General features: G+C 40.7%; 2 protein-coding genes and 1 non-coding gene across 5 annotated transcripts; all 3 read left to right on the top strand.

The window, feature by feature from the left end:
• The first annotated feature begins 613 nt into the window (after positions 1 to 613).
• sqor (sulfide quinone oxidoreductase) lies at positions 614 to 8,178 on the top strand. Its single transcript, XM_003443861.5, has 10 exons — positions 614 to 925; positions 1,669 to 1,873; positions 2,039 to 2,209; positions 2,351 to 2,404; positions 2,525 to 2,719; positions 2,803 to 3,012; positions 3,176 to 3,359; positions 6,682 to 6,749; positions 6,869 to 7,047; positions 7,134 to 8,178. Exons 2-10 carry the CDS (start codon positions 1,676 to 1,678, stop codon positions 7,189 to 7,191), a joined length of 1,317 nt encoding a protein of 438 aa, XP_003443909.1. The 5' UTR covers positions 614 to 925; positions 1,669 to 1,675; the 3' UTR covers positions 7,192 to 8,178.
• A 918-nt stretch (positions 8,179 to 9,096) lies between these two features.
• ctdspl2a (CTD (carboxy-terminal domain, RNA polymerase II, polypeptide A) small phosphatase like 2a) lies at positions 9,097 to 21,792 on the top strand. 3 transcript variants are annotated; one of them, XM_003443862.5, is made up of 13 exons: positions 9,097 to 9,420; positions 11,593 to 11,804; positions 14,080 to 14,215; positions 14,510 to 14,656; positions 14,826 to 15,053; positions 15,196 to 15,289; positions 15,802 to 15,913; positions 16,028 to 16,114; positions 16,218 to 16,280; positions 16,381 to 16,460; positions 18,393 to 18,519; positions 18,654 to 18,749; positions 20,548 to 21,792. In XM_003443862.5, the coding sequence occupies exons 2-13, from the start codon at positions 11,616 to 11,618 to the stop codon at positions 20,611 to 20,613; spliced, it is 1,425 nt and encodes a 474-aa protein (XP_003443910.1). In that variant the 5' UTR covers positions 9,097 to 9,420; positions 11,593 to 11,615; the 3' UTR covers positions 20,614 to 21,792. The 3 variants fall into 3 exon arrangements, with proteins under 3 accessions (XP_003443910.1, XP_005450933.1, XP_005450932.1); XM_005450876.4 differs by lacking the exon at positions 9,097 to 9,420 and adding an exon at positions 9,494 to 9,623; XM_005450875.4 differs by lacking the exon at positions 9,097 to 9,420 and adding an exon at positions 9,655 to 10,263.
• A 1,770-nt stretch (positions 21,793 to 23,562) lies between these two features.
• LOC102077943 (uncharacterized) lies at positions 23,563 to 25,863 on the top strand. The gene is made up of 4 exons (XR_002062922.2): positions 23,563 to 24,343; positions 24,927 to 25,014; positions 25,116 to 25,311; positions 25,393 to 25,863. It is a non-coding gene; the product is annotated as an uncharacterized LOC102077943 (transcript).
• Positions 25,864 to 27,844: the final 1,981 nt, after the last annotated feature.

The raw sequence follows: 27,844 nt of genomic DNA, 5'->3' as shown, positions 1-27,844 counted from the left end.
AAATTACAAGTGAACTTTCATCATTTAAACTTTGGACTGGTTTATAGACACATTGTCCAAAAGCAGATGGTACATGGGGGTGACATCTGAAGCAGTAAAACCAGTTTGACAAATACAAAACAAGCACAGTCATGATGACAATGATGAAAACTTTTCGTTGTAGGCTTTTTGCACCAAATTTAAACTTTATATAAACATAACCCTCCAGCTTATACGTTTTATCTGCTGAGCAGTTTACGTGATAAGAATCTGCGGGCGTGTACACAGGAAAATGACCAGCCATAAACAACAAACCTACAGCATGATGATGGTTTAAAGGGCAAACTCGTAGAGTGCTACTTGAAGCCTACAGTGACAGAGATGTCACAGATGACTTTATTAATAATATTAAGCATTCTCACACATCACGTAACAAATAAATTGCTGGTCCATCACCGGCTCAGCGGGTAGCACGTACAAGTCACAGTTTGTACCGTAAACAGTGCTTTCCAGGCCGACTACGTGCAGGCGGGGCGGGAATGTTCCCAACCCGCCCACTCTGAGGTGCTTTCAGGCCACATTCAACAGCACAGGAAGACAATGTAACACTTAGAAAAAAGTATAAACTTTTGGGATATACGTCACTCCGTTTGCCAAAAAACCCACAATAATCTCCTTTAATGCCTTTAGTTTAGTTAGGTTACAATGGCTGTAGAAGCTAACGCCGGAGTTTTAAACCGACGGTTAAAAAAGTCGATTGTGATTGGTGACTCGCCTGCAGGGGGCGGGACCGGAGGTGCCAACTGCGGGTAGGGCTTGAAAGCGGTGCTGGTACCTTCTTCACTGAGAGGAAATTAGAAATTAGGTCAGACGGACTTTTTCCCAGCCTGAGAGCATTACGCCTAAACGGACGGTAACACGGGAGGTTGACAGCGCTCCTGCTGAGGTAGGCCTGTGCTTATTGACGTTCTTGTGTACCCGAGCACCACGTTATCAGCTCTCTGCCTGTGCTGGAATGATTGTGCTGCTGCCAGCTTGTTACGCAGCATGCAGCAGCAGCAGCAGCACTGCCTTTGGCTCAGACTGGGCTTGACTGGACCCGGATAGATGAGACCTGTGTTCATGTTTGTTTTGCTGTAACAGCTCTGAGGTGGTGGTGCAGAGTACTAGTATCCAAGTCGGGATGTTTAGCCCTTTGTGGAGCAGTTCTTTCGTATGCAGCATTTTTGCAGAAGAACTCCAGGGAAGGACCTGTTACTTTAAAGCACCGTTAAATGTTATGAAATCGTACACACTGTGGTGGGGGTTTTTTTGTGTTTGTGTTTGTGTCTGTGTCAGGCCTGTTGGGCGCCTGTGTTACAATACCTGTGGGTAGAACCACAGATAAAAACCTCAAAATCATGACCTCACTGCCACCCCCCCCCTCCATTATTGTGCATGTCAGCATTCTAGATATTTGGGCTGATTTGCAACTAACTAAAAATGCTCTTACATCTGATGTGAGTTTGAAATCCTGTTTGTTTTATTTCCACCAGCTATTCCTGTATGGAGCTAAGCAGTTTACTTTCTAGCTAATGGGAAACAGCAAAGCAGGAAGTAGAGATTGTTGTCATGTTTTTGTGAGCTTTAGCACTAACCCCAGACAGCGTAGCTGATGCTGACCTAAAACGACTTGTCCTTATGGTTCAGACACAGGATGGCTGCACTGCGTCATCTCAAGCAGTGCCACCCAAGGGGCATTGCTATCTCTAATTTTCACACAAGCAGCCCTGCCTCTGCCAAACAGCATTACAAAATGCTTGTGCTGGGAGGAGGAAGTGGCGGTATCACAATGAGCTCCCGGATGAAGAGGCTGGTGGGAGCAGAGAATGTAGCTGTGGTGGAGCCCAGCGAGGTAAGGACACACTAGAGGATCACAGTAACCCAGCACCCACTGCAGATTTAGGCTTCCATTCATTTCATCTGTGACTTCATGTTTACATTTCTGTGCTTCAGACCTTGAAAGGAAACTTGCGCACAAGCTTGTGTCAACAACGTTTTAAAAAAAATTGTTTTTCAGATCCACTACTATCAGCCAATATGGACCCTGGTTGGTGCTGGTGCAAAGACTGTAGCGTCCTCAGGGCGTCCCACTGCAAGCCTTATGCCATCTGGAGTGAAATGGGTGAAATCTAAAGTTCAGGAAATTAACCCAGAGACAAATACTGTACGCACAGACGACGGGACTGTAGTAAGTTTACACTAGGAAACTGTAAAATTATAAAATGCCTTAAAAACACGTCATGTGTCTATTTGCATGCGTCTGTATATGTGTGAGAGAGAAGCTGAATATTATTTTAAGACCTGACCTAAACTTGTTTTCTCCCTGCAGATCTCGTATGAATATTTGATTGTGGCGCTTGGTTTAGAGCTCCATTATGAGAAGGTGAAATCACAGTTTTTTTCATTTGTTTAATCAGCCAAAGTTTAAGATGGAATCTGCCAAATTCCATCTTAAGAGATTTATACTCTTATTTATACTTTTTGCTGTTGTTTTTATTTGTAGATCAAAGGACTCCCAGAGGGGTTTGGGCACCCAAAAATTGGCTCTAACTACTCTGTCCAAACTGTGGAGAAAACGTGGAAAGCATTGCAGGATTTCAAAGAGGGCAATGCTGTGTTCACTTTCCCAAATACTCCTGTGAAATGTGCTGGAGCGCCACAAAAGATCATGTACCTGTCAGACGCCTACCTCAGGAAGGTACTTGAATCTTTGAGACACATTCAAGAGACAATGTTGAAAAATCAAATGTGATTTTTTTTTTTTTTCTGCTTCAATTGAAGACGGGCAAAAGAGCAAAAGCCAATATGATCTATAACACATCATTGCCTGTGCTCTTTGGGATAAAGAAGTACGCTGACTCACTGTGGGAGATTGTGAAAAAGCGTGACCTACAGATTAACCTGAGGCACAACCTGATTGAAGTGCGCGCAGATAAGCAAGAAGCTGTGTTTGAAAATCTTGACAAACCAGGGGAAACCAAAGTGTTCGAGGTAACTGTAACAGCAACTTTAACTTTTGTTTTATGTATAAATGTCCTTTTTAAGTACTGATAAAAAAGGTGTTTGTTTGGGGGGGGGTATTTTTACACCTTAATATATAAAATATTTGAAAAAGAAACCCCAGAATAACCAGAATATATTTTTTTTTTTTAAGTATGAAATGCTTCATGTTACACCGCCAATGGGACCCAGCTCGGTGATTAAAGGCAGTCCACTGGCCGATGAGATCGGCTGGTTGGATCTGAACAAAGAAACTCTCCAACATACCAAGTATCCAAACGTGTTTGGGATCGGAGACTGCACCAACCTTCCCACAGCCAAAACCGGCGCAGCTGTTGGTAAGTGTGTTGTGCACTTAGTTTGAGCGTTGCGCCGAGAAAAGTCTGGAAAACTCTGTTCATTCATTCCACAGCTTCCTCTTGTGTGACCTGCTTGGACTTTTGGTTGAGTTTTTTTATTTTTTTATTTTTTTTAAAGCTACTATCTGCTGTATTACACAATCATTTGTTGGAACAAGACTATAAATACACCACCACACCCAGTGTTTCTGTGGGGACATTGCTTATTTTAGTAGGTTGGTCAGTGTGTCAGGTATCGTTTTGTGAGTTTGATTAGATCCTTACATTTCACAAAGAAGGTTTGCTTTTTTTGCTTTTTTGTATTTTTCGTTGTATTTGGCATGAACAGATGGTACAAAGCTTTAATCCTGAACACTTGGCTAATTTTGGATTTCCTGTGAAATTGCAGCGAATACAATCTCTGTTAATAATAAACTACATTTCAAGCAATTCAGCGTAGACTTTAGATTTAACATATCGTGTCTCATCACTTAAGGAAAATATCCACACTTTATTGTGCAGTAGTTTCATTTTTCAGTGTGGAGACAGATTGCCAGTTTAGCCATTCTTCCTGGATCATCCTGCCACGGTTTGTCACACGCGATGAAAGGATTACGTGAACAGATGTTCTCAGGTGTTTTAAGCCCAGGTTTGGACTGGACTAATCAGGCAGAGTCAGACATGTCCTGAAGCCACTCCAGATTTGTCTTGTTTGTATAATTCAGGCCATTGTCCTGCAGAAACTTGACTCTTCATCGTAGTGTTCGGTTTCTGTGCTCTGGAACTGGTTTTGACTGCTTTCCTTCCTTCAGCTCCAACCAGGCTGAGACGTGCTGGCATTAAGGCTGATATGAGTCGGTGATGAGCAGCGGCCGAGTGTTAAATACATGGTCTGTTCAGTTCTGACTGGATAGTTCAGTTTGGAGTTCTTTAAAAGCTCTATGGCAAACTTCACAACGTTGTCTAATGGCTTTTTACTGAGAATCACTTCTGTGTAGCTGGGGTACTATACTGTTGTCCTTCTGGAAGGTTTTCCTGTGAAGAGCATTTCTGTTAAAGTGATGTTTGAATAACCGAGGAGTGTCCTGCTTTGTTGCTCAGCCAACTTTACCAATAGAGTCCTCTGTCTTTCATAATTACTTTTCAGTTCTACAAAGAGCTCCTCTGTTTTTGTCCTGAATTGCGGTTTGAATTGGTGGATCTTGCATACACGCATGTGTGTATATAAAACATGTTTTTGCTCAGTCACAGTGAGGTAAGCAGTCTGAAGCGACTGTATACCTTTGTAAATGTATCGCTCACTGCTTTTCTTTTTTCAGTCTAGAGGATGTGGCTGTTTTTAGCCCCTCTAACAGCTGTAGTGTTGACATTATCTGTCGGTCAGTCCGTCTGTCCGTGGGTGAAGTTTGATCTGGAGGGAAGTGTGTCGGTAAAATGTAACACAAGGTGAATAAGTTTCATATTTTAGAGATGTTAAAAGCACATGAACATACACCGAATCCTACAGGAGCCGGGAGGAGCCTGGGAAGGTGATCTAGTGAATATGGATCTACTCTATGCTGTCTTCTGGGTGTACAGGCCAACAGACCACTATCTATAAATGCTTCAGATTTCGCTGTAGTCTTCTTTAGGATAAGAGCTCAAAAGTTTAATCGCTGTGTGCTTAATTTGGAACAGTAACTGCTGTAAGCATCTCTGGCTTCTGATTGGTTCAGATGTTTTAACAAGCTACCTGAACTTGTTAAATTTAGTTGAGGCTAATGAAGTCAGAGAGCACAGTAGCCTTACATGCTGCCTGCTATGTTTGAAGTCTTTTATTCTTCTGCCACATTTCTTATTTTGTAACAGAGACCTCTGAGCGCCTCAGAGTTGAGAGTTTGACTCGCAGCTTGCCCACTTTGCATCGTCAGAGGTCATTATGCCTGATGTCAACTAAATGTTCTTCACTCTCTGATGTAATCACTTCCTGTGTTTACTCCACTTCAGGCTTTAATTCCCGTTTAAGAAATTGACCCAACCTCACGTTGCTTAATAGCTGAATATCCCTCGTATATCGTTCCCTATAAGCTTCTGTGGCAGTAAGAAACATAGTTTGAAATGGTTCTTTGTAGTATTATCACTTTGACCTTCAGATCAAACTATTGACATTGAAGGAGAGGTCAAAAGTGACATATTTTAAGTCTTTATACAGTAGGTTCTGTATATCAACAATGCACACCAAATTGTAAGAATCATAGATTCTAGATTTTAAGGCATTTTGTCAATTTTCAACCAATAAATCATTGAGTTGAACTTAGTGGATGGAAGCAAAATTTTAATGGTTTGTTAACATGACCCCACTCTACACCCTTACAAAGTTTTATCAGAATACATTCAAAACCTTTTGAGCTAATGTGTTTACAGACAGACTGATAATACACAAAAGCACTACCGAGAAAAATAACCTCATTGGTGACGGTAAAAACCAACAGTAAAATTCACAGCTATGTTTAAGAGTCAAGGTAAGAACATTTCCACACACAAAGTGTAAAGCAAAATCAAGCGATTCTGACTAAATGGCTGTGTAGCTTTAAGAAAACCACCTATGACTGGGGGACCTTCAGTTTGCAAATGAGAATAGAGGTTGGACTCTGGAGCAATGGACAAGAGTCATGTGGTCCGAACTGGATTCGCCCTGTTCCAGAGCGACGGGTACAACAGGGTATAAGATAGGTGGGTGAAGTGATTCACTTATCATGTTTGGGGCCTGCTGTAAAAGCCCGTGGGGGCAGTGTGGTGATCTGGAGTTGCTTCAATTGGTCAGTTTCAGCAACATTGTGTGTCCAAAAGTAAAGACTGAATGACCAGGCTTTTCCATCAAGGGCATATTTTCTTCTACATGCATGAAAATGGAAATGTCACAATTTATTTGGCTCAAATTGTAGAACAGTGGTTGAGGTAGCATGGGACATTGTTTGCCCTGGATTGGCCACAACAGAGTCCAGACGTTCAGGATGTGCTGGAGAACACTTTAATGCCATCATCAATGGAAACTCTTCACAAAAAAAGGAATGTAACTCTGGATGGAAATAAATGTTGTGGTGTTGCACAAGCTTATCAGAGCTAAAGATAGTCCAACAAAACGTGACTTTTGTTTTTGGTTTAGCTTTGTAATTGTCAGTATGTGCAGGCCACCTCAATGATGGTGGGCATTTTAGGACCTACAACAGCTTCCAGCAAACTTGACCAAGATAAACATGCTGGTGTAATTCAGTTTATCGAATAACGACTCATTGGATATGAGCAGAATTTAAACTCTTTTTGGTTGTTTGTTTGTTTTTAGCTGCACAGTCTGCCGTCTTGAGCCGAACTATCAGCAAAATATTGAAAAAAGAGAAACCAGATAAGAAGGTAAGTGTGACAGCTATGATTCATGTGTTTAATTTTCTATATGGTAAAGCTGCTTCTTAGGAAATACGTCTACTGAAAATCACACAAACTGATAATCTGTCCTTTTCTTGTTTATTTAGTACGATGGGTACACTTCATGTCCCTTGGTCACAAGCTACAACACAGTAATCCTGGCAGAGTTCGACTACAACGGACAACCGCTGGAAACGTTCCCCTTCAACCAAGCCAAGGAGAGGCGACTAATGTACCACATGAAAGCAGATGTGATGCCTCACCTCTATTGGCATGGCCTTCTTAGGTATCTTTACAGTTAATTAACAGCAGCTAATTAGCAGCAGTTAATCCGCGATAACAACAGCTTTGTCTTTATTTGTCTCACGACAGGGGGCTGTGGGGCGGACCGGGACCTTACAGGAAAATCATGCATCTTGGGATGAAATGAAACCTCATCTTCAGTTTGAATCTGAAAGGAAATTCATTGTGTAATCATCTACCAAAGGGTGGACACGCATATGGATAAAGGAGTAATGTGAATGTTTTGAACATCATGATTAATCAGTCTCACAGAAAAGCTCATTTAAGTAGCGTTTTTGATATTACTGTGGAATTAAACGACTGGAATGATGGAGTGGGTCTAAACTGCTCATAGATCAGCTGTTTTTGTTTTTTGGGTGCTTTTGACAGCACAATGAATGGCCAGTCGAGATGCTTTCATAAGCCAGAGATGGGTTTTTATAGGGACCGAGAACAAAAGTTTGTAGAATACTCCATGCTGTTTGCATCACCTCTGGTGTGGAAGAATATAAAATTAAAACCTCACATGCAAATGTAAGTTGGATCATTTCAGTTGTTTGTTTTGTTTTTTTTGTTTTTGTTTTTCAGTTATAGTTGGTCGGCATTGCCAAAATTTATATAGTGACATTAAAAAACCAACTCTAAATTGAGGTTATTTCAGGGTAGCCATTAAACACAGCATATAAATATTACTCTTTCCCCAGATTGCTACATTTAAAACCGTGCACATGTGCAATTTAGTCATTGTGAGTGAGATGTGTTTAAGTCTTTGGCTTTATTTAGAGTTTTAAACTAATCATGGTACCACACAATGTGTAGGATTTGCCATTTGGGGTGTTTGAACATTAATACGCAGGCTACAAGTGCTTTTTCTTACATTTAGACGTCAGTGTCTGAAGTAGAGTTTTGTACATAGTGATTATTTTTTGTATCAGTTCTCAACTGAGGCGGAAACATCTTGGTGGCTGTACAGTCAACGCTAGTTTCATTGTATTAAAACAAAAAAAGATTATCCTATAATCATTAAAATGACTGAAGCTTATGAAACCTCATGTCAGACTGTTATTGCAGGAGAATGTGAAACATCAAATGAATTTTGTTATTGCATTAATTATTACTACTATATAAACTACAATATTGGACTTTAATGAGCAGCTTTGATTTGAAATGGTTAAATGTGTTGACGTCTTGGAATTATGTTATAACTTTAGGGTTCTTCTGTGCAACTGCCATGCTCCAATTTAGATGTGTGGATCATTATCCAGACTCTATTGCACCTTTTACACAAGCGGTTTTCAGATACGGGAGGGAGGCCAAAATTTAATGGCACAGTTGTGTAAAATTCCCCGTATGTCCTCTGAAATAAGAATATAATAGGCTCTCAGATGAAGACACTTTTGATAGCACTTTTGCATAATCTGAATCATCTGTTTTACCTGATCACTATCAATAGACTTTGATGTGTACTAGTATAAAAATTGGATTTAATTTGCAAAATCCAGAGACCTGGGTCACTGGATTCAGACAGACTACTCTTTATTCTTCTCTCTGCATGTTAAAGGTCATCAGCAGGACAACACTTCTTATTGCAAACTGGCAGAATATGTCAGTTCGTGATCAACTTCCCAGCAGCAGTTTAATGTCAACGTTAAAAACATCAATAAATGTTGGAAACTTGCAGGGATATTTGAATGACTGTCTTGGATTTCATGGATGTCCAGAGTTTGGTTAAATGCCAAGTTTAATTCATTTTCATTTTTGCTCCTTTCCCACTTCTTTGATTTTTTTTTTTTTTTTCCCAACAAGAGAGTATCTAAATTTGACTAAAAGCTGAGCCTGCTTTCAGTCAAATTATACAGTATAATGTGGAGCAGCTGCTTTTTGTTTTGTTTTGGGTTTTGTTTTTTTTGTTTTTTGCTTGCAAGATTTTTGAAAGTATTAAAACCTCTGAACCATCCTGGCCAATGTCTTACAAAAAATGCCAATTTCCAGTCCAACCCTTCAGATTCTGCTAAACTAATACAGAAACACTGAGCTGTTTGCGGATTCTTGCAGTCACACAACAGCACCAGCAGGGATAAAGTGTGACAGAGAGCCCGGGTCCAGCTGCGCACATACTAAAGCCATTTTCCTGTTGACTGCGCTCGCCACGTTGGTTCCCCTACGTGTGTGTCACATTCTTCTGCGCACCGCAACGTTATGTTTGTGATGAGGCGGGAAATGGCGTCCGCAGACATGGTCGATGTGTGACTAGCTACCGAGCGACGGACACAGCTGGCGGCAACAACCACGGCCCGATCTTTGTCCGTGGCCGCCACGGTCGCGGCCGAGAGCTGACAACGCTGCGGCACGTTTTGAAGAGCTTCCTAGATCATCGGTAAGCATCGAACAACGTCAACATGTAAACAAAAAGGCTTGTCCCCCTGTGAAAGCCTGACTCCTGCTAGCTAGCGGCTAACGTTGGCTACCGAAGGGGGCGTAGTCTCAATTGCTAAAGATGGTTACGGGAGCGAACAAAATGACGCGTTAGCCACAGCGAAGTTTGCTTTAATTACCTTTATTTCACTGAAGAATTAAAGGGTAATTTCCATATTACGTATAGATATGCTGTCGGAGGAAACGCTAGAGGAGTTTTTGGAAGCGGAGGGAGTAATGTCACGAAATGGCTTTTGCTGCCTTTGGCGTTTTGTTAGCTTGCAAGCTAACTGTAGTTTGGTTAACGTTAGCTACAGAACCCACTGACAGACCGCGCCTGTTTTATGCTAGCATTAACAGTAACTCTGTTAAGCCTACAGGTGTCAGTTCTGACTACGTAAAGTCGGCGGTGCGCCAAAAAATGCGGGGCATCAGCGTCAGAGCGGTGTTGTCTGTGTAGTATTGATGCTAAATGTCAGCGGTTGGCTAACGTTAGCGGTAGCTGACGTCGTTGGCGTTAAGACAGCCCGTCTGATGTTACATAACGACAGACAGCGGTGCTGTTTGCTGTCAGATCTCATTCAGCAACAACTGAGCAAACATATAAACACAAAGCCTATCCTCTAAGCAGCAGCTGACTTCGGATAACCCGAAAGCTTCAAATTTTTGCTAACTTCTGGTGTTTACCACCCACTCCGCTGAACGGTCCGGCTTACGCGCATTTTTGTTTTGATAACTTTTCTTTCATTTATACCGGAGTCAAGTGGCCGTGACAGCTAAACAAAAAAAAAAAGAAAAGGCAAAGGTATGCGTTTCATCTTAACTGATTTGTTGAGCTTCCTAAACACAGTTACTCAATTGCTTGCACACATTTTGACTAGATTGGTAGTGAAGTGTCCATAAATCGTGGGTTTTCGTTGTACAGCTTTAGCACGCAAATAAAAACGCATTTGACTGTATCTACGAAGGGAGGCAGAAAGAGGATGTGGAAACTGTAAACATAAATAAATACAACTTTAGGAACTTGCTTCTTTGCTAAAGTAAACTAGAACCACACACTGTCATGTCAACGTATGTGACCTGTATTTACACGTATTTCATAAAACAAAAATTTGCCTTAGCAACTGAGGGACTTTAGAAACTGCATCAGTGTTTTTCTTGCATTAAAAAAACCTGAAACGCATTAAAGAGGTTTTTAGGTAGAGCTAAAAAACAAAAGATGGTTAGCTTTGTGGTGTATTTTTATTTTTTAACTAGGGTGTTTTAATATTATTTTGTTTATAAAATAAGCAAGAAAGTGCATAGATGGGTAACTCAAGAGTCCTAGCCCTTGCTGTGCTTGCACAGTAACGCCCAAAGGCCCATTTTTAAGCCAGGAAAAACCCTGACACAGTTTGTCTGCCGAAGAGAGAAGTTGCTATATCCTGCTCAGCACAAGTCTTTGTCAGGACAAGAAATGTTTGCTTTGTGTTTATGTAAAAATGTCATTCTTGTTTGATATTGGCTGCCCAGCAGATCTGAAAAGTTACCAGGATTTTTAGGCAAATGGTTGGAGAGAAACTTTTGTAATTTCCTGCTGTTTCTGACCTTTGGTAAACAAAAGCCTTTTTGATACTCAAGTAAATTAAAACACTTTTCTTTAACAAAGAACAAAGTCATTTTTAACGTTTTTATCACAGTCCAGGTTTTTTGAGGGGTTTTTCTTGAGGGGGGGTGTGAGAGTTTCATGTACTTAAGTGTAACTTGCATTTTTGGTCATAAGTAATGGGGAAATGCAACAATTCCTGTCAGAGCGGTAAAGCACACCTTTTTTTTTTTTTTTACCATTTATGGATGGATTGTGCTTACTGTTATCTGCAAATCCTGATGTCTTGTAGTAGTAGACCTTTTGCAGGAGGTATTGAAATGCACACATTTTTTAGAAATTTCTTTATTCTGATTTTTATTATCCACTCCCTTACACTCAACAGAGAAAAACTGTTCCTTTAAATATGTTATTTACATTTATAAATGTGAAAAGTTAAGAGAAAATCTGATAATATAACACAAAGGGTTGAGTGTCTAGCCTTTGTGCTCCAAGTGCAGTGTCAGAAACGCTCAGTTGACTTTCCTTCATGTTTTCCTTCCTTGTCAGATTTTTCTATGTGACGTTGGTGCATGATGAAGCTGAGAGTGCGTAAAGCTCCTCAGCAGCCGAACTTAGGCCATCGAACCCACCCGTCCCAGGCCAAAAGGAAACACTGTGAAGTGGAGCCATCGCCAGTGAGAGGTCGAGGCAAAATGCAGAAGAATGAGACAGGCCTGTTCTCCACTATCAAGAAATTCATCCGTGGAAATGCAGTCAAGGTAGGCACAGCTTTTTTGTTTTGTTTTATGTGCTTCTTTCTAATAGTACGCCACAAGAACACACGCACCTACTTAAAAAACAAACCAAAAAGCTGATAAAGTGAAGCTGTGTCTCACGTGTAACTGTTACTAGTGTTTTTAGAGATCGAAACAGCAGGTTTAAAATTATTTTAAGTCTGACTCATATTACTGATGGCCACACAAAAGTTAGATATTTTTATCTTAGACTGCCGAAACCTCCTATAGGCTTCAGTGGGTTCGTTTATTTTTTTTGAGTTTTGTTTCACATAGTTTCCACATAGTGTTAGTTTGCTTGTTTTTTATTTGTCTTGTTTTTTTTAGTTTTCATTTTAAATTTTTGTTAATGTGACACAGATGATGAATGTCAGGGGCAAGATCTAAAAAGTTCAGAATAGGGATTATAATACAAGCACAGCATTCATGCTATGCAGGTATGTCAGCCTTAATAAACACATACTCTAATGCATCCTGAGGCGTATATTAGTTCAACACAGCCAGGTTTTCTTTGTGTCTGCTGGCTTAACAATACCTTAAACCCCAGTCAGAGATAAAACTTAAGCTTTCTGCTTGCAAGCTCACGTAAAATTGGCGACATTTGCCCACGTCGTTTGACTCTTCTGCACAAAAATGGTTCAATTTAGCACCACTCGTTCCAATCAGAGACATTTTAGTCTGTAAAAAGCATGAAAATATCACAGTAAAATGCAACACTGTCGCTTACAGAAATACAAGAAAATGCAATGCTGCAGAAAATCCCCAGATCTCAGTTCATGATCATTATTAGCATACTGAGAGGTAAAGTAAATATGTTAATATGTGTGCTGGGTTTTTTTTTTTTTTATTTCCGACCTAGCAGCCACACATTAGAGCTTTGAAACCTTTAAAATGCATCTATTAAAACATTAGAGGTTACTCTGTGTGTTCAGCTCTGACTCTGTTTCGCAACCTAATAAAGGAGACGTGGAAATCAGTTTAGTTTGCCACCAGATTAAAGTGAAATCAATTTTATTGATTGAATAGATATCCTGTTTGATAAACGGCCTAATAATGTAACCATAATCAGTTTTCTGGTCTGTGTTCTAGTGGCTGAAGTTCCAGCAGTGTAAAACAGGTAGAACAGAATGTAAAAAAACATGTAGACATTTTCTGCATCACCAGCTGCATGCAAATACAGTGACAATGTGACACATTCATTTCAAAGGAGGGCTTCATTTAGTGGTGTTGGGACAGTTTGACTTAACAAGTTGCATTGAGTTGAGTGCTCTCCTTTTGCCTGTCAGACAAAGCACTTTGCACGCTCTGTTTTTACCCCTCAGCCATAAAAGGTCCATGGGGTTTTGTTGTCTCCGTACCTTGCAGACAAACTAGTGTGTGTGTGTGTGTGTGTGGCATGCACACACACTAGTTTGTGAAAGTGATAACTTGATAACGTGCCATTCATACAGTAGGTGCATCTACTATGTTTGAATTTAAGTGACCTCGACCACAAGGTCAGAGGCCAAGTTTTCTGAAATGTGAATGTAATAACTCAAGAAGGGAGTTTGTATTATACGTGCATCTACTAGGAGGCTGAGGGGTAGCACTAGCAGCTGCCAGTATTGTTATTGTTGTTATGTCTTTAAAGGGGTACTACAGAGCAAGTTTAGTGGGTTAGCGAGCTATGTCAGTGCACTGACTTTTACCAGATCATCCATCAGTTTTCTTCCACTTATCTAATTAATGGTGGTGAGATGGACTTGAGCCTGTCCTAGAGGTCATGGGGTAGAGACGGAGTGTACCCTTGACATGTTGCCTGTCTATTGCAGGGTTGACCCAGACAACTGTTGACAGTCACATTCAAACCTGCAACCAATTTAGAATCACCATTTAACCTAATATGAATGTGTTTGGATTGTGGGAGGAGGCTGGAGTACCCTGAGAGAGCCCACGCAGACACAGAAAGGCCCCGGCCGGCCAGTGGATTCAAACCTAGAACCTTCTTGTTACGAGGTGGCAGTGCTAACCACTGAGCACTGTTCCGCCCCTTTTAACAGAACTCACATTTTTAAACAAATGTCATCACATATATGCAAAACATGCACAGTGAGAAAGTAAATGTGTTTTCTGTGGTGATGTCATGGCAACTGCTTTCAGTGCTGCTAAATATATTTGTGTGTTAGTGATGTGTTAGCGATTTCCGCACTGAAGAAGTTAAAGCTGTGGAAAAATTTAAATTATGTAAATTTGTAACTGTGTGTGTGTCATTTCTTTTTAGGTGGAGCAGGATATTCCTGCCAAGCGGAGTCGTATTGATTGTAATCCCGACGGTGATCTCATTACTTCAACACCACAGACTAGAGGTCTCTCTAACAAATCCGTATCCAGAGTTTGCCGGAAAAGTCCAAATAAAGGTATGACAGACCAGTCTGTAGAAGTGGACCGTAACAAATCATATGCCTTTTATGTATATACTGCTGTTTTATAGCTCTCAGTCTTCAGAACCCTGAAAATTTTACAATAGTGTTACCAAACTAAAACCATGTTTTTCTGCTCGTCACCTGCGCCAAACCTGCTGTGGTCCCACGCCCTACAGTCACAAAACCACTGCTGTAGTAAAATGCATATATAGAGAAAGCAACATAAGTATTTTGTTTGTAACTTATAAGAAAGGATTTGTTCTCCCTTTTTTTTTCTTCCTTCAAAAGACACCATGACCTGCCATAGTAAACCAATTAAACCAAACGGTAAACTGGAGGCCCCCGTCGACTCAACGAGCAGCCCACCACGCACCACCCTGCTTGGAACCATCTTCTCCCCAGTCTTCAACTTTTTCTCACCAGCAACTAAAACTGGTAAGAAAGTCCACAGGTAATTTAGGCTGAATTAAAAAACTATAAATAAATAATAACAAAGCAATCATGCTGAAATATAAATTGAAGAGGTTTAGTTTGTTTTTTTTTCTGAAGAAGCTGCGATATGTGACTGAAACCCACATCTCTTATTTGTATTCCCTCTGTTAAGCCACTCCTGGCTCCGATTCTCCCGGCCAAGCCATGGAGGCAGAGGAAATCATGAAACAGCTGGACATCGAGCAGGCTGAAGAGATGCCGAGCAGCACTCTCACATCCACTGAGGGCATCACTCCATGTCACACCGCTCCGATGTTACCACAGAGGCTCCACATTACCTCCGATACAACCATAGAAGAAGGAGAGATCGTCACTGAAACTGACATGCCCCCGTTAACAGGTGCGACCACTCACGATAGGCCTAGTCCTCTTTGAATTTAAAACTTTATTCACATAAACAAGGACAATTTCACAGTAGAGGCTTGTTATTTCTCAGAATCATTGCATTTGAATTTCCATTACATCTTATGTTTCTCTTTCAGCTCCCGGGTGTATGCCAGATGGCAGCTACCCACACTCATTACCTTCAGTTCCAGCAGAACCCTCATACGATGAGGACTGGGAAGTTTTCGACCCGTAAGTTTAATCTAATTTGTCCCCTCTTTTTTTTTTTTTTTTTTCTACAGCAAACTAAATTTAATATAATTCCTTCCAGTATTAATTAAGTAAACATTAATAGACTTAAATGAATAAGTGCTGCGTTGTCTTTGAATTTGAGCTTGCACTTTGGGCAGCAAACCCTGTCTTTGTTGAGTTTTGTGGTGTGATTCCACTTGAAATCACATTCAAGGTGACTTTGCATGCTGGTGTTGAGCTTGTTGTGAAACTTTCAGCCACCAGGTGGCAGCAAAACTACACTTTTAAGTCTGTGTGCCACTTACTTCACTGGAGGATACTGTTTGCTCTTCCCCAATTCCCCCAGTGAAGATTAAATATTCTCTTGTTTTACTTTAATTTTTTTTTTAATCAAACATCTATAGAATTAACAGTGAATGAGTTATATTACTATCAAAGGTTCAACTGGGACATTTAAGTGATTGTGATTTTTGACTGTTGATGTATTTCCTTTTGGTTTCTCTAAATTCAAGGTACTTCTTCATCAAGCACGTGCCTCCGCTGACAGAAGAGCAGTTAACACGCAAACCGGCGCTGCCTTTAAAAACACGCAGCACACCAGAGTTTTCTCTTGTCCTTGATCTGGTAAGCAGCGAAATGTCTCTTATGCTTTCATCTCAAAATTTTAAAAAAGGACTCAAATTAAAGACAAAATATTTTCCTTTTTTTTATGGTTGTTTTTTCTTCTCTTGCTTCCAGGATGAAACTCTGGTTCATTGTAGTTTGAATGAGCTCGAAGATGCAGCTCTGACATTCCCTGTGCTTTTTCAAGATGTAATATACCAGGTACAGCTTCAGCATCATTCCCCAGTTTAAGAGACTAACTTTTTATGGCTGTTCCTAAACCTTCTGTCTCTTGATCTATTTTTTCATTTTTTTAAACCTGCAGGTGTATGTTCGGTTGAGGCCCTTTTTCAGAGAGTTTCTCGAGCGCATGTCTCAGTTGTACGAGGTAAGAGCGATCTTTTGTTAGAGTGCAAACGATGTTTGTTTAGTCTGGCCTCCTCTCAGATTAAATATTAGTCATTTATTGCTGTCCATTAAAATTTCAGATTATTCTCTTCACTGCTTCAAAGAAGGTCTACGCCGACAAGTTGCTCAACATCCTGGATCCGAAAAAACAGTTAGTAAGGTCAGTGGGAACGTGCATCCGAAGATGAACTCTGCTTTGTAAGACGTCTGTTAGCTGTAGAGTAAGAGGGGAAATGATCAGGATACAAACCTGTATTTATTCATTAGAATTCACCAGCTTTATTCTGTAGTCATCCTCAGGAGAAGATAAACGTTTAAAATTCCACAGAGGGTGTTAAAGTAGCTGTTTGCTGCTTTCTTGTGTTTTAAATCTTTCTTCGTTCTTGACACCAAATAAAAAGAAACCAGGTGTACTTTCCAATATTTAAGTTCTTCATGTTTCCTTTTCCACTAAGACTAACAGCAGGTTTGCTTTACTGGAAAAGCCATAAAGCTCCTCCCCCTTCCTGATAGTGTTGATTTTGTAAACAAATCCTTTGAAGATTCATGTTCAGACTTCTCAGCAAGCTGCGTTGTATTTGTTATTGTTGTTGTTTATGCCCTCTGTTAGAAGAGGTTCAGTTAATCAGGTGACCAGCTTGGTTGTGTGTTGCTCCTAAGCAAAGCCTATGCACAGCTCTGGAGAGTCATGAGGGGAAAAATCAGTATTCCCCAACGAGTAAGGCTTCCGGTTATGGCGTCTACCTGATGGCAGCAAAACTTTGAGCTCCAATCTTTACATCCTCTAATTGCACCTACGCCGCAGCTAAAGCCACCCTTTCATTGGCACTTGCTCCGACCCAGCCAGTCAGGATGCCGATTAAACACAGACCTGAACCTAAAAAAGCCAGAAAGGATGGATCAGACGACGATGCTAGCAATGAACTTGAAACCGAGAAGATGGAAGAAGCTAGCGCCCAACAGACCAAGACTACTGTTGTGAACGCAATTCAGTTGCTGAAAACATACTTCACTGCTCAACTGTGAGAAATTATAACATCAAACTAAGTATTCGCCAACTAGTTGCAAGTGATTATTGGGGTTGCTGGCAGTCGCTGGAAAACCTGTTGCTAAAGGTCCAGTCACACAGGTTTGCAGAGTGGTTAATAAGAAGACCCTGGTAACAACCTGTTGCTAGGATTTCCCCAACTGATTGGCAAAACCCTCTTTGTGATTTGCTTTGGCAGCTAGCATATTGCTGCAGTTGTAGTTTGCATGGAGGTCATGGACCTCTCTACAAATGCTGTTCAGCAGCTCTGCTGGCTGTAGTGAAGCTGTGAAAAGTGTAACGCAAACCAGAAATTGAGATCATTTGCCTTCAAAATAAAAGTTTGAAGGCAATGTTGCCTGCAGCACTGAGCCACAACTCATATTTTAAAGACAAACTTTCTCCAATTCCAGTTAGTGTCGCACTTTTCACCATTTTGCTATTGCTGGACTTGCTTGGACTAAGTCTCTTTTTGCAAATATTATGTATGAAAATACTGTCTTGTCAATCACGAGTTGCTTACAATTAGCATGCTTACAATTGGCCAGTAAGCATGCAGTTTCCCAGTCATACCTGCCTCGCATTGGTATTTTGGCAAACTGATGGTGGGTGTCATTCATTTATTTATTAATGATTAATATTTGAACCTCATCACTTGCACATAAACATGCTGTTTATATGATTTTTCTCACTCGTTCAAGCACAACCAGCATTAATGATTTGGTCCTCTAACATTCAGTCAGGGTGTGTCCAGAGTTTCATGAATATATTATTCTAAAAGCACCATTCAATCCCTTTTCATTTTTTCTAACAAACAGATCTGAAATACCTGTTGGGCCGCTTGCATTTGTTTTTTTGGTTTTTTTTCCTGAAACATTTATTAATTTCTTTTCCTTCTGTCACCTAACCGCCAACCTCTGGACAAATGCACAGTGTAAATCTTTGTGTACTTTTTGCTTTTCTGTAAGCATCATTAACTTCACCAGAGCTCTTCTTCCGTTGGTGTTATTTTCTCAGAATAAATCTGTCATGCTGCGTTTTTCTTTTTTGCTTTCTTTCTTTCAGACATAGACTATTTCGTGAGCACTGTGTGTGCGTTCAAGGAAATTACATTAAAGACCTAAACATTCTCGGGCGGGATCTTTCCAAGACTGTAATAATCGACAACTCACCCCAAGCCTTTGCTTATCAGGTAAAGTTCTTACACCAGAATCCTTTTATTATTAGTTTGTTTTTTTTCTCAAATGAATGAATTTACTTTAAACTGCACTTTTATCCATGATTTTGTGTCACATTGATCTAAACACAGATTTTTGTTTCTTTCAGCTTTCCAATGGAATCCCCATTGAGAGCTGGTTTGTGGATAGAAATGACAATGAGCTTCTAAAGCTTATTCCCTTCCTCGAGAAACTTGTGGAGCTGGTACGTACTTTGACTTTTAAATATTTGCATCTGTGCATGCACACCAGTGGAAAATAACCCCAGCTGGCAGTCTACTGTCAGTGTTCAACCCACTCTTCACCACACACAGATTTAGCTGTGTATTACACCTAACAGTTTTATATTTAGTGTTGCTAATAGAGATCATACATACATACATGTATAAATTATTTAAACAAACCAGTTTCTTACTTTCCTACTGATTCATTCAACTGAGTTTCAGTCTGTATATCTGCAGTGGTTCCTGCTCCACATGGTTTGAAAACCACTGCACTGTACCAACAAAATGCTGCGTATGGCTGCTGAAATCGTAAATTTTGATTGGCTAGAAAGCTGTAGTCTAACTCTTGGTAAGATAACAGCTGTCAGTCAGCTGTCGCTGTCTTGATTTGGTGCCAGGTTTAGTTTTGTAACCAATGCATTTAACAACAAAAAAGGGAAGTGTCGCCTCAGTCAACAATGCTCACATTTTAATATTAGATTTTTTTAAAATAGCTTGGGTTTCTACACTTACAAATCAGCAAAGAGAAGGTGGTCTGAGAGGAAGTGCAACCAAAAAAGAGCAGAAAATAAAACCGTGCAGAGAAGTTTTGGGTAATGTGAGTAAAGGAGAGGAAGACGGACGGTGAGAGGCGAATATGTGTTAACACAGCACTGTGTAACATTAACTCTGCTGGATTGAAATGCTCAGTAATATCATGATTAGAGCTGGGCAATAAAACGATAACATTATCATGCAAAAGGTTTACTCAATAGCGATATCAATCATGGTCGGTATAAAATTGATAGAGCTCACTCCATCCATGTTTTGACGGACAACACAAAAGGCCATTGACAATAAGTAGCGCCAACACAGTCATGTGGGTGGAATAACGTCAACGCCACACAGGTTGGGTTGACGTAGCAATACGCTAAAAGCTCGGGCAAGGTAAAAGCCGACATGGCAACAGAAAATGAAAACTCAGAGCAGAGCAGCATGCACTGCAACACTGCAAACTGTGTTGAAAGCAGGTTTCCACAAAGGCAGGTAACGAGGCATGATGCCAGTAAGCACAGTCGAAAATGTCCGATTTAAGAAGCTGGTTAAAGAAACTGAGCCATTACCAGCTCTGTGGCCATAAATGTTTCTCTCAGACGACTTTATCCTGCTACACCTGGAGAGTAGAGGGAGAGCTGAACAGCTTTTTACTACCACAGCGGATTAGTGGTGGAACCAGTCGCACATCTGATCCATGACTGAGACTCCCAGTGATACAAAAGCAGAACACAATTGAGTGTTAGTTTTGTTTATGTTCTCCTTTTATGTACATTTGAAAGTTTTTAAAAATTTGTACTGATATTTTTAGTATTTTTTAGTTTAGTGTTGCAGTTCATTTTTGTTCTTCTGTAACACTTGAAGCTTTTTCCCAGTCAGAAAACCCATGTTACATATTTAAAATACAGTTTCACAATGTTGCAGTCCATTTATCATGTTCAACGGTTCAACTGTAAATTTTAACATGTCATTTAGGTGTAAAAAGGAACCTTTGAGCTTTATGGAAGTACAGATTTGAATTTTAACGTGATATCAGTATCGACTGATTTGAGAAGAAAATATTGTAGATTTTTCTTAGATCCCCCCCCCCATATCAGCCCAGCTCTAAACGCGGTGCATTTAGTGAAAGTTTGTCTTTACTTGTTTCTCCTGCAGAGAAGAAGACATCCTGAATGTGTGATCAAAATGACATTTTAATAATTTAAAGTTTTGAAAATCAGTCCCATCTTTTCTGTCTCAACCCAGAATGAAGACGTCAGACCGCACATCCGAGAGCGGTTTCGTTTGCACGACCTCCTCCCTCCAGACTGAGGTGCTAATGTTCATTTACAAGATCGCAGCGGAAGAAGGAAAAAAACAAACGGACTCATAGAAGGATGTATTCAGTGGAGTTCTGTTTGCATACACAACATTGCCATTATTATAATTTTTTTTTAAAGTCATGCAAAAAAACGAAAAAATGAAAATTATGTTTGAGTCCACAAAAAAAAAAAAGTCCTGGATGTTTTTCTACACGCACATGCGCACACACACAGTGAAGGCAGACTCAGAGCAGAGGTTTCTTAGCTCACTTGTTTTCAGTGCGACCTTGCAGACGGCCTCCTGGAAGGTATTTTGTCATTTGACAAAACTGAATGTCACACAGTGTTGGATTATATGGACCTTGTTGGTTTCCTCCTGACCTCCAGTGGCCAGTCAAACCTGTAAAATATTCACTCTATTTGCCTGTAAATATATGTACATAATTGTTTTTTTTGTTTGTTTGTTTTTGAGGTTTTTAAGTCATTTTAGTTTCACTTCAGATTTTAGTATGTACTCTGACTCGGTTGCTTTTTTCTTTTTCTTTTTTAACTGATAAAATGTTGTTTTGTTTGAACTTGTTGATAAGCAGCTGCTTTTCTGTTGTATGCCTGCATAATTTCTGTGATGCTTTACTCCATTACATGCAGTCGTCTCTTATAAGGTGCAGTTTAAAAAAAAAAAAAAAAAAGAAGAAGAATAAAAGAAATGAGTATCTTTGGGAGGAAGATGTTTCTGAAATAATATTTTAAAGCTATGAAATGTAAGATAGACTAGGGTCTCAAATGAATACAAACCCATAATGGCAGAATCTTAATTTTGGAGATTTGTATTTAAGAGTCCGCTTCTGGTTGCGACATTTTGATCGTCCTCTTTGACAGGAGGGGTGGGTGGGTGGGTGGGGTTCAGGCATCTTGCACTTTGACATCCAGCCCTTTGTAAGTTGATGTAAACTCTTGTCACTTTTCTACACAGGTGTGTATCGCCTAAATTTGTTATGTGGGGGAAAAATGAAATTGTAGCACCAGCAAATTGCCAACATGTTTGCTTTGAATCTTCTTTTCCAAGACGTCTTGTATGTGGGATCTTTGATGTAGGAGTCACGAGTTTTATTGACTTATTGAATGATCACTCCTGGTGTATTCAGTGTTACTCAATGGTTTCCTTGAAAATAAATACATTTTTATACGACACAAGGCTTCCTAGCAGTAACTGAGATTTTAGTTTGTTCAGCAATACTTTAAGCTTTATTTTTAAAGTGAAGACAGCGTGCAGGATTATGCAAATTGATACAGAGGTGGATGAGTGAATGTGGAGATGCTCCTCTGGGATCAGTGCAACAGGAAAGATGAGTAGGAGTTCTCTGGTTTGCTTTTTCCGATCAAAGCATCATTTTGATACTTAAAGCTGTCTTTTTTTTTCTTTTTTTTTCCCATTTTGTTTCCTCCCAGACCTCATATGACATAACCTTCAAAAACATTGAAGGTTATGGGGACTAGATGGGGCATATTTATCCTATATGGGCTTCTCTCCTTTGGCTCCGTCAGGGACTAAGCAGTAAGACATGAGGACTAATGTGTAAAAAGATTTAATTGAATAATTAAAATTAAGTCAGAGATGAATAATTACATCATAAAATTATTAATATTAATAAAAAATAATAAACCTGTGGCTCTCCTCCACTTTTGTCCTGTCTTCCTCCCCTCGTCCCCAACTGGTCTCTCAGATGGTCACCCCTCCCCGATCCTGGTTGTGCCAGAGGTTTCTTCCTGTTAAAAGGGAGTTTTTCCTTCCCACTGTCGCCAAATGCTTGCTCATAGGGGGTCATCTGATTGCTGGGGTTTTCTCTGCATTACTGTAGGGTATTTACCTTCCAATGTATTGGTAAATGGCCTGTATTTGTATAGCGCTTTACTTAGTCCCTATGGACCCCAAAGCGCTTTACACTACATTCAGTCATCCACCCATTCACACACTGGTGATGTGTAGCCACAGCTGCCCTGGGGCGCACTGACAGAGGCGAGGCTGCCGGACACTGGCGCCACACCGGGCCCTCTGACCACCACCAGTAGGCAACGGGTGAAGTGTCTTGCCCAAGGACACAACGACCGAGACTGTCGGACCTTCCGATTACAAGACAAACTGCCAACTCTTGAGCCACGATCGCCCATGTAATGCACCTTGTGTGTATTATGTCTAGCCTCTTCATGTTTTTTATTGTAGTTTTATCTTCCTTTGTTTTATTGTTTCTCTGCACTCAGTAAACCTGGACGTGTTTCTAAATGGCCATGTGCTGCCCCCCTTCATAAGAGCACGCTTACAGCCAGACTGGTAAACCCTGGTTTAATCTGCCATGTTTCTCCTCTGTGGACCATCATACTAACAGTTCGTGCGGATCCAAATGAACGTAGAGCATATTAAGAGCCAAAGCAAAAGAAATCCTTTTCTCTCCTCCAGGATTTTACACAGAATATTTCCTCAAAGTAAAGTCATTAAATATCTCTTGTGGCTGGGGTGATTGTGGGCCTTTGTGCACAAATGCAAAAAGGGTTTAATATCCAAAGCGGCTAATTTTAATATGTTAACTGCAGCATAAATTACAATAACACAAAATAATCGACCTTTTTGTGACTCGCCGAGGACTAAGTATGTTTCTGCAGTAGTTTGTCCTACTTCCAAGCAGAAGTTTCCCTCTTGGTAAATGGTAAATGGCCTGTATTTGTATAGCGCTTTACTAGTCCCTAAGGACCCCAAAGCGCTTTACACATCCAGTCATCCACCCATTCACACACACATTCACACACTGGTGATGGCAAGCTACACTGTAGCCACAGCTGCCCTGGGGCGCACTGACAGAGGCGAGGCTGCCGGACACTGGCGCCACCGGGCCCTCTTCAAAGATAAAGAGGAAAGAAATGACATGCAGCAGCTGTAATGTCAGCTGACAGACACCCAGTGAACGCGCGGCCATATTTTACTGGCATGCACACAACCTGCCAGATTTTTCATTCAGGTACGAACCTTGTGAGGCGTCCGGATGAGATAACCTGCTGATGTCTTAAACCTTTTGTTCTTTTGAGAAATAGGCCATTATCTGATTACAGGTGCACACCGAATTGCCCCTTTCAGGGGTCATGTGACTCCGAATTCACCTCCATCAGAGTTTATCTAACAATGTTCGGACGGAAGACTTGTTTCAAAACAAAATCACACTGTTGATAGCGTGGAGATAAGACGTGGGGATAATTAACCGTATATTTTAGACTAAATCCACCCATCTATTGGCTGCTGGTGGTGGGAGGAGGCTGTGGCTCATAAACTACGAAGCATGTGGTGTGACAATGCCGGGGTGCCCGGGGATATAAAAGGTCCTGACAGCTGCTCTCCCCTCAGGATAACATCACGCCTATCAACAATGCGGATGCTGCTATTTCTCAGTGCGCTGTTGGGGGTGTTCGGGTTGGAGAAAGCGTCCCCCGTGGACACCCAGCAGCTTCAGGCCCTTCACTGCCCGCCCTGCGAGCGGATACACTGCTCCTCCCGGCGGGCGCTGAAGCTCCAGTGTAAAGGGGGCGTGACGACGGGTGTCTGTGGCTGCTGCCCGTGTGCGCCAAGACGGAGGGGGAGACCTGCGGGGGCACGTGGGACTACCTGGGGAAGTGCGACGAGGGGCTGGTGTGCGTTTTTCAGGACTCAGCAGCTGTCAAACCAGACGCAGAGCGCAAAGGGATCTGCAAAGCAGGTGAGATTGTAACCGTTACTCTTAAATGATGACAAGCAGTCACTGCGCCTCAGATCCACGAGTGATGTTTTAATCACTCGTGAAATGCGATACTGGGGAAAAAAGTTTTACAGCAGCACAAAAAAATAATAATAGCGAGTTGTTCTGATTTATTCACATGTACAGAAATCCATCATGTTAATTAAAAGAAGGCTCTGTAAGCAAAAATGCAATATTTAACGCCTCCTTCTGGAAATAAAGTTGGCGGGAACTACAAAGGCGCTAAAATCTTCTCTAAACGCGTAAAAATGTACTTGGTGAGATTCTTTTACTGTAAGTCTGTGTAGTGGGAATGGTGGAGGAGCGGTAAAATCTGGTTTATGAGCTGTGAAGACTGATAGTGTGGTCAAGGCTTCCTTTGAATCAAAGGTTCCTCAGCCATAATTACTCATCTTATCTATCCCCGATGAAAAGAAGTGTCACCGTTATCAATACGATATCAGACCTTTTACAGTTTTCCTGTCTTTTTTTCTTGCTGCTCACGATATAAAGTTTGACTCCACAATGCGGGACTCTCATTCGTAGTTTCTTTAAATCCGTGCAGTGATTGAACAGCTGGATGCAGAGAGCTGCCAACCAGAGTGCACCAAGGAGTACTGCCAGGCCAACCCCTCTGCAATCTGCTCTGCCAGGTGAGCTCATTTAATAACACTGCTTTACCCCGTCCCCCATCCTCTAAATGCCACGTTGTTGTTGTTGTTTTTAGCAATAATCAGAATTTCCTCGTCTGTAGGTCTACGTCTCTGCAGAATAAAGAGTGCCAGGGCTCCTGCCAGCACACGTCCTGCTCCAGCTGTCTGCTGCTGAAGCGACCATCGTGCTCTCAGACCTGCGCCCCGTCCGATTCCACCTGTCTGCAACACTTTGGGAAGTGTGTGCACAATCACCTGACTGCACCTCACAGTCCCATATGTCACACCAACCTCCAGGTATGGAAAAATAATAATAATAAAAACCAAACTTCTCCCTGTGTGCTCTGAATCCAACACGGTCTTTTTTCCTCTTTGTAGAGTAACTGCGAGGGGCATTTCGTGTGCTTGATCCCGGACTGTCCGAGCTCATCCAGCTAAGAGGAAACCAAGAGGAACACTTGTAGCAAAATGTGAAGAAAGGCAGCTATGTTTAAACCCTGTGAATATCTTAAAACTACTTAATCAACAATTACTTTTTCCCCCTGCAATTTAAATCAAGATAAAAACTTTCTACTTTTTAAAATTCTGTACTGACTTTGCTCTGTCTATTTATTTATGGGGATTACCAGGCTGGATCTGCACTATTCTAGCTGTTAATTAATGCTGTCAAGTGATGTGCATTGCTTTATATCACATTAGACAGTTGGCATTATCACAGCTTTTTTTTTTTTTTTTAACATGTTTTCTTGTATCTTATATGAACTTGTGTGTGACAATAAATGTTTAATTCATGTACCACAACATGAAAACCTACCTGCTAAGTAAACATATGTCAGATTCTCTCTGTCACCTGTGTGTCAATTATTTAATTAGATCTCAAATTACTGGATTTCATTACCAGTGAATGAATATTCTAATCCATATTCTTACAGTGTCAGCTGTAAAATAAAAATGCAGTAAATACATTATTTATAAAACACAAACTAACACAAGACTTTACAAACCACCTGCAGGTTTTGGCCAGACCAGTAAATCCACTGCATAAAAAGAGCCCACAAACATCTGAAAGATCTGTATCAGTCAGTCTACTGCCCTAAAACATACTGACCAGCCACTTTATTAGGTACACTATACTGATACTGGTTTGGACCCACTTTTAATTAATACTAATTTAATTCTTTATAGCACAGATTCGACAAGATGCTGGAATCATTCTTGAACTCATTGTCATGCTCTCAAGCAGTTCGAGATGATGTGAAGTTTCTGAAATGGAGCTTTATTATGTTGGAAAGAGCCACCAGGAGATGGGTGCACTGTAATTATAAAGGGATGGACATGAGCAGCAGTACCTGGTAGGCTATGGCATTTAAAAATGCTCAAAGTGTGCTGAGAAAACATCAAATCACCACCAGCTTCAACTGTTGATCCAACTCAGGATGGATTCATGATTCATTTGTGCTGTTTATGCCAAATTTTGACCCTACCATATGAGCGCTGAAATACTCAGAGCAGCCATGTTTAAATTCACTTCCTCCTTCTAACGCTTGATTTGAACTTCAGCAGGTCATCTTGACCAAACAGGGTCAAGACGACCTGCTTCATATGGTTGGTGTCATGTGATTGGGTGATTAGATATTGGTGTTGACGAGCAGCTGAACAAGTATACCTAATGAAGTAGGTAATGAATGTACATTGCAATCAACAGATAAAAGCAAAAAAAGAGATTTTACTTCTTTATCAAACAAGTTTCTGAGGTGTTTGAATGCTTTCCACACTTTTTCACTTGTGTGTAGCAATGCTTGCAGCAAGGCACCACATATAGCAAAGCATTTTATATTAAAACAATGGAATAATGAGAAATTCTCTTTTTAAGACATCACAATTTTTCCGCTTTGCAAAACCATCCAGTGGACTGTGTTGAACATTTAAATCACACTTAAAAACTCACCATTTAGTTTTTGAAGCAAATTAGTTTGGACTTCCACCTGGTCTGCATTTGTGCTATGTAACTGTAACTGTCACTGTAACTGTAACTATAATTGTTTTTAACTGTTTTTGTTGCCTTTTGTTGAAATCTGCTTTGCTACCTTGTGTGAAGCATTTTGATGGGCACTGTCCTTTTTAAATGTGCTATAGAAATAAAATATTGATTGATTGGTTGGTTGGTTGATTGATTGATTGATTGATTGATTGCACTCTCTGACAGGCCTGCTCTGGCCTCGATCTGTATGTCAGAGTTTTGGAGTTTTGGAGCAAATGTTGGCAAAGATAACAAACATCATACCTGACTGCAGACCTGCCTCGAGTTCAGTCCTGCACAATACACGTCTTTTACAGGGAAATATTAAATTGTGAATGCATGAATTTTTTTTAAAAAAAAGAAAACGAAGTGTGAGGCACAAACATTTAGTGGAATAATACAGATTCCCTCTCTTCTGATTGCTTCTCATTTTGGGAGTTTTTTTCCTGATAAACAAGTTGAGCTCCCTCTACGGCTGCCGCCCCCCCTCACAGTTGATGGTTATTGAATAACAGACGGTTTATGAGGCAGCAATAATGAAGCCTGTACATAAAGGGAATAAAGCGTGGACCAACAATGGGCAGTTTGTTCTGTGGCCTTCAAATGTGAGCCATTTCTGATGAACAGAAGCAGTTTATCTGAAGGATTTCGCAAGACGGGAATGGTTTTTAAACCAAAACAATGGCCTGCAATGCCTTTCATCTTCTTTGAAACTCGTTAGTAAGCTGCATCCGTGACGTAACGAGATATCGAAATAATATCTGATGTTTAATTAAAGTACAGAGACTTGTGCAGCATAACAAGTACACC

This window comes from Oreochromis niloticus, linkage group LG7 (assembly GCF_001858045.2).
Source record: "Oreochromis niloticus isolate F11D_XX linkage group LG7, O_niloticus_UMD_NMBU, whole genome shotgun sequence".
Classification (NCBI taxonomy): Eukaryota; Metazoa; Chordata; class Actinopteri; order Cichliformes; family Cichlidae; genus Oreochromis; species Oreochromis niloticus.
Note: the sequence above shows the minus strand (reverse complement) of the source record. Positions and strands in the feature narration are given on the sequence as shown.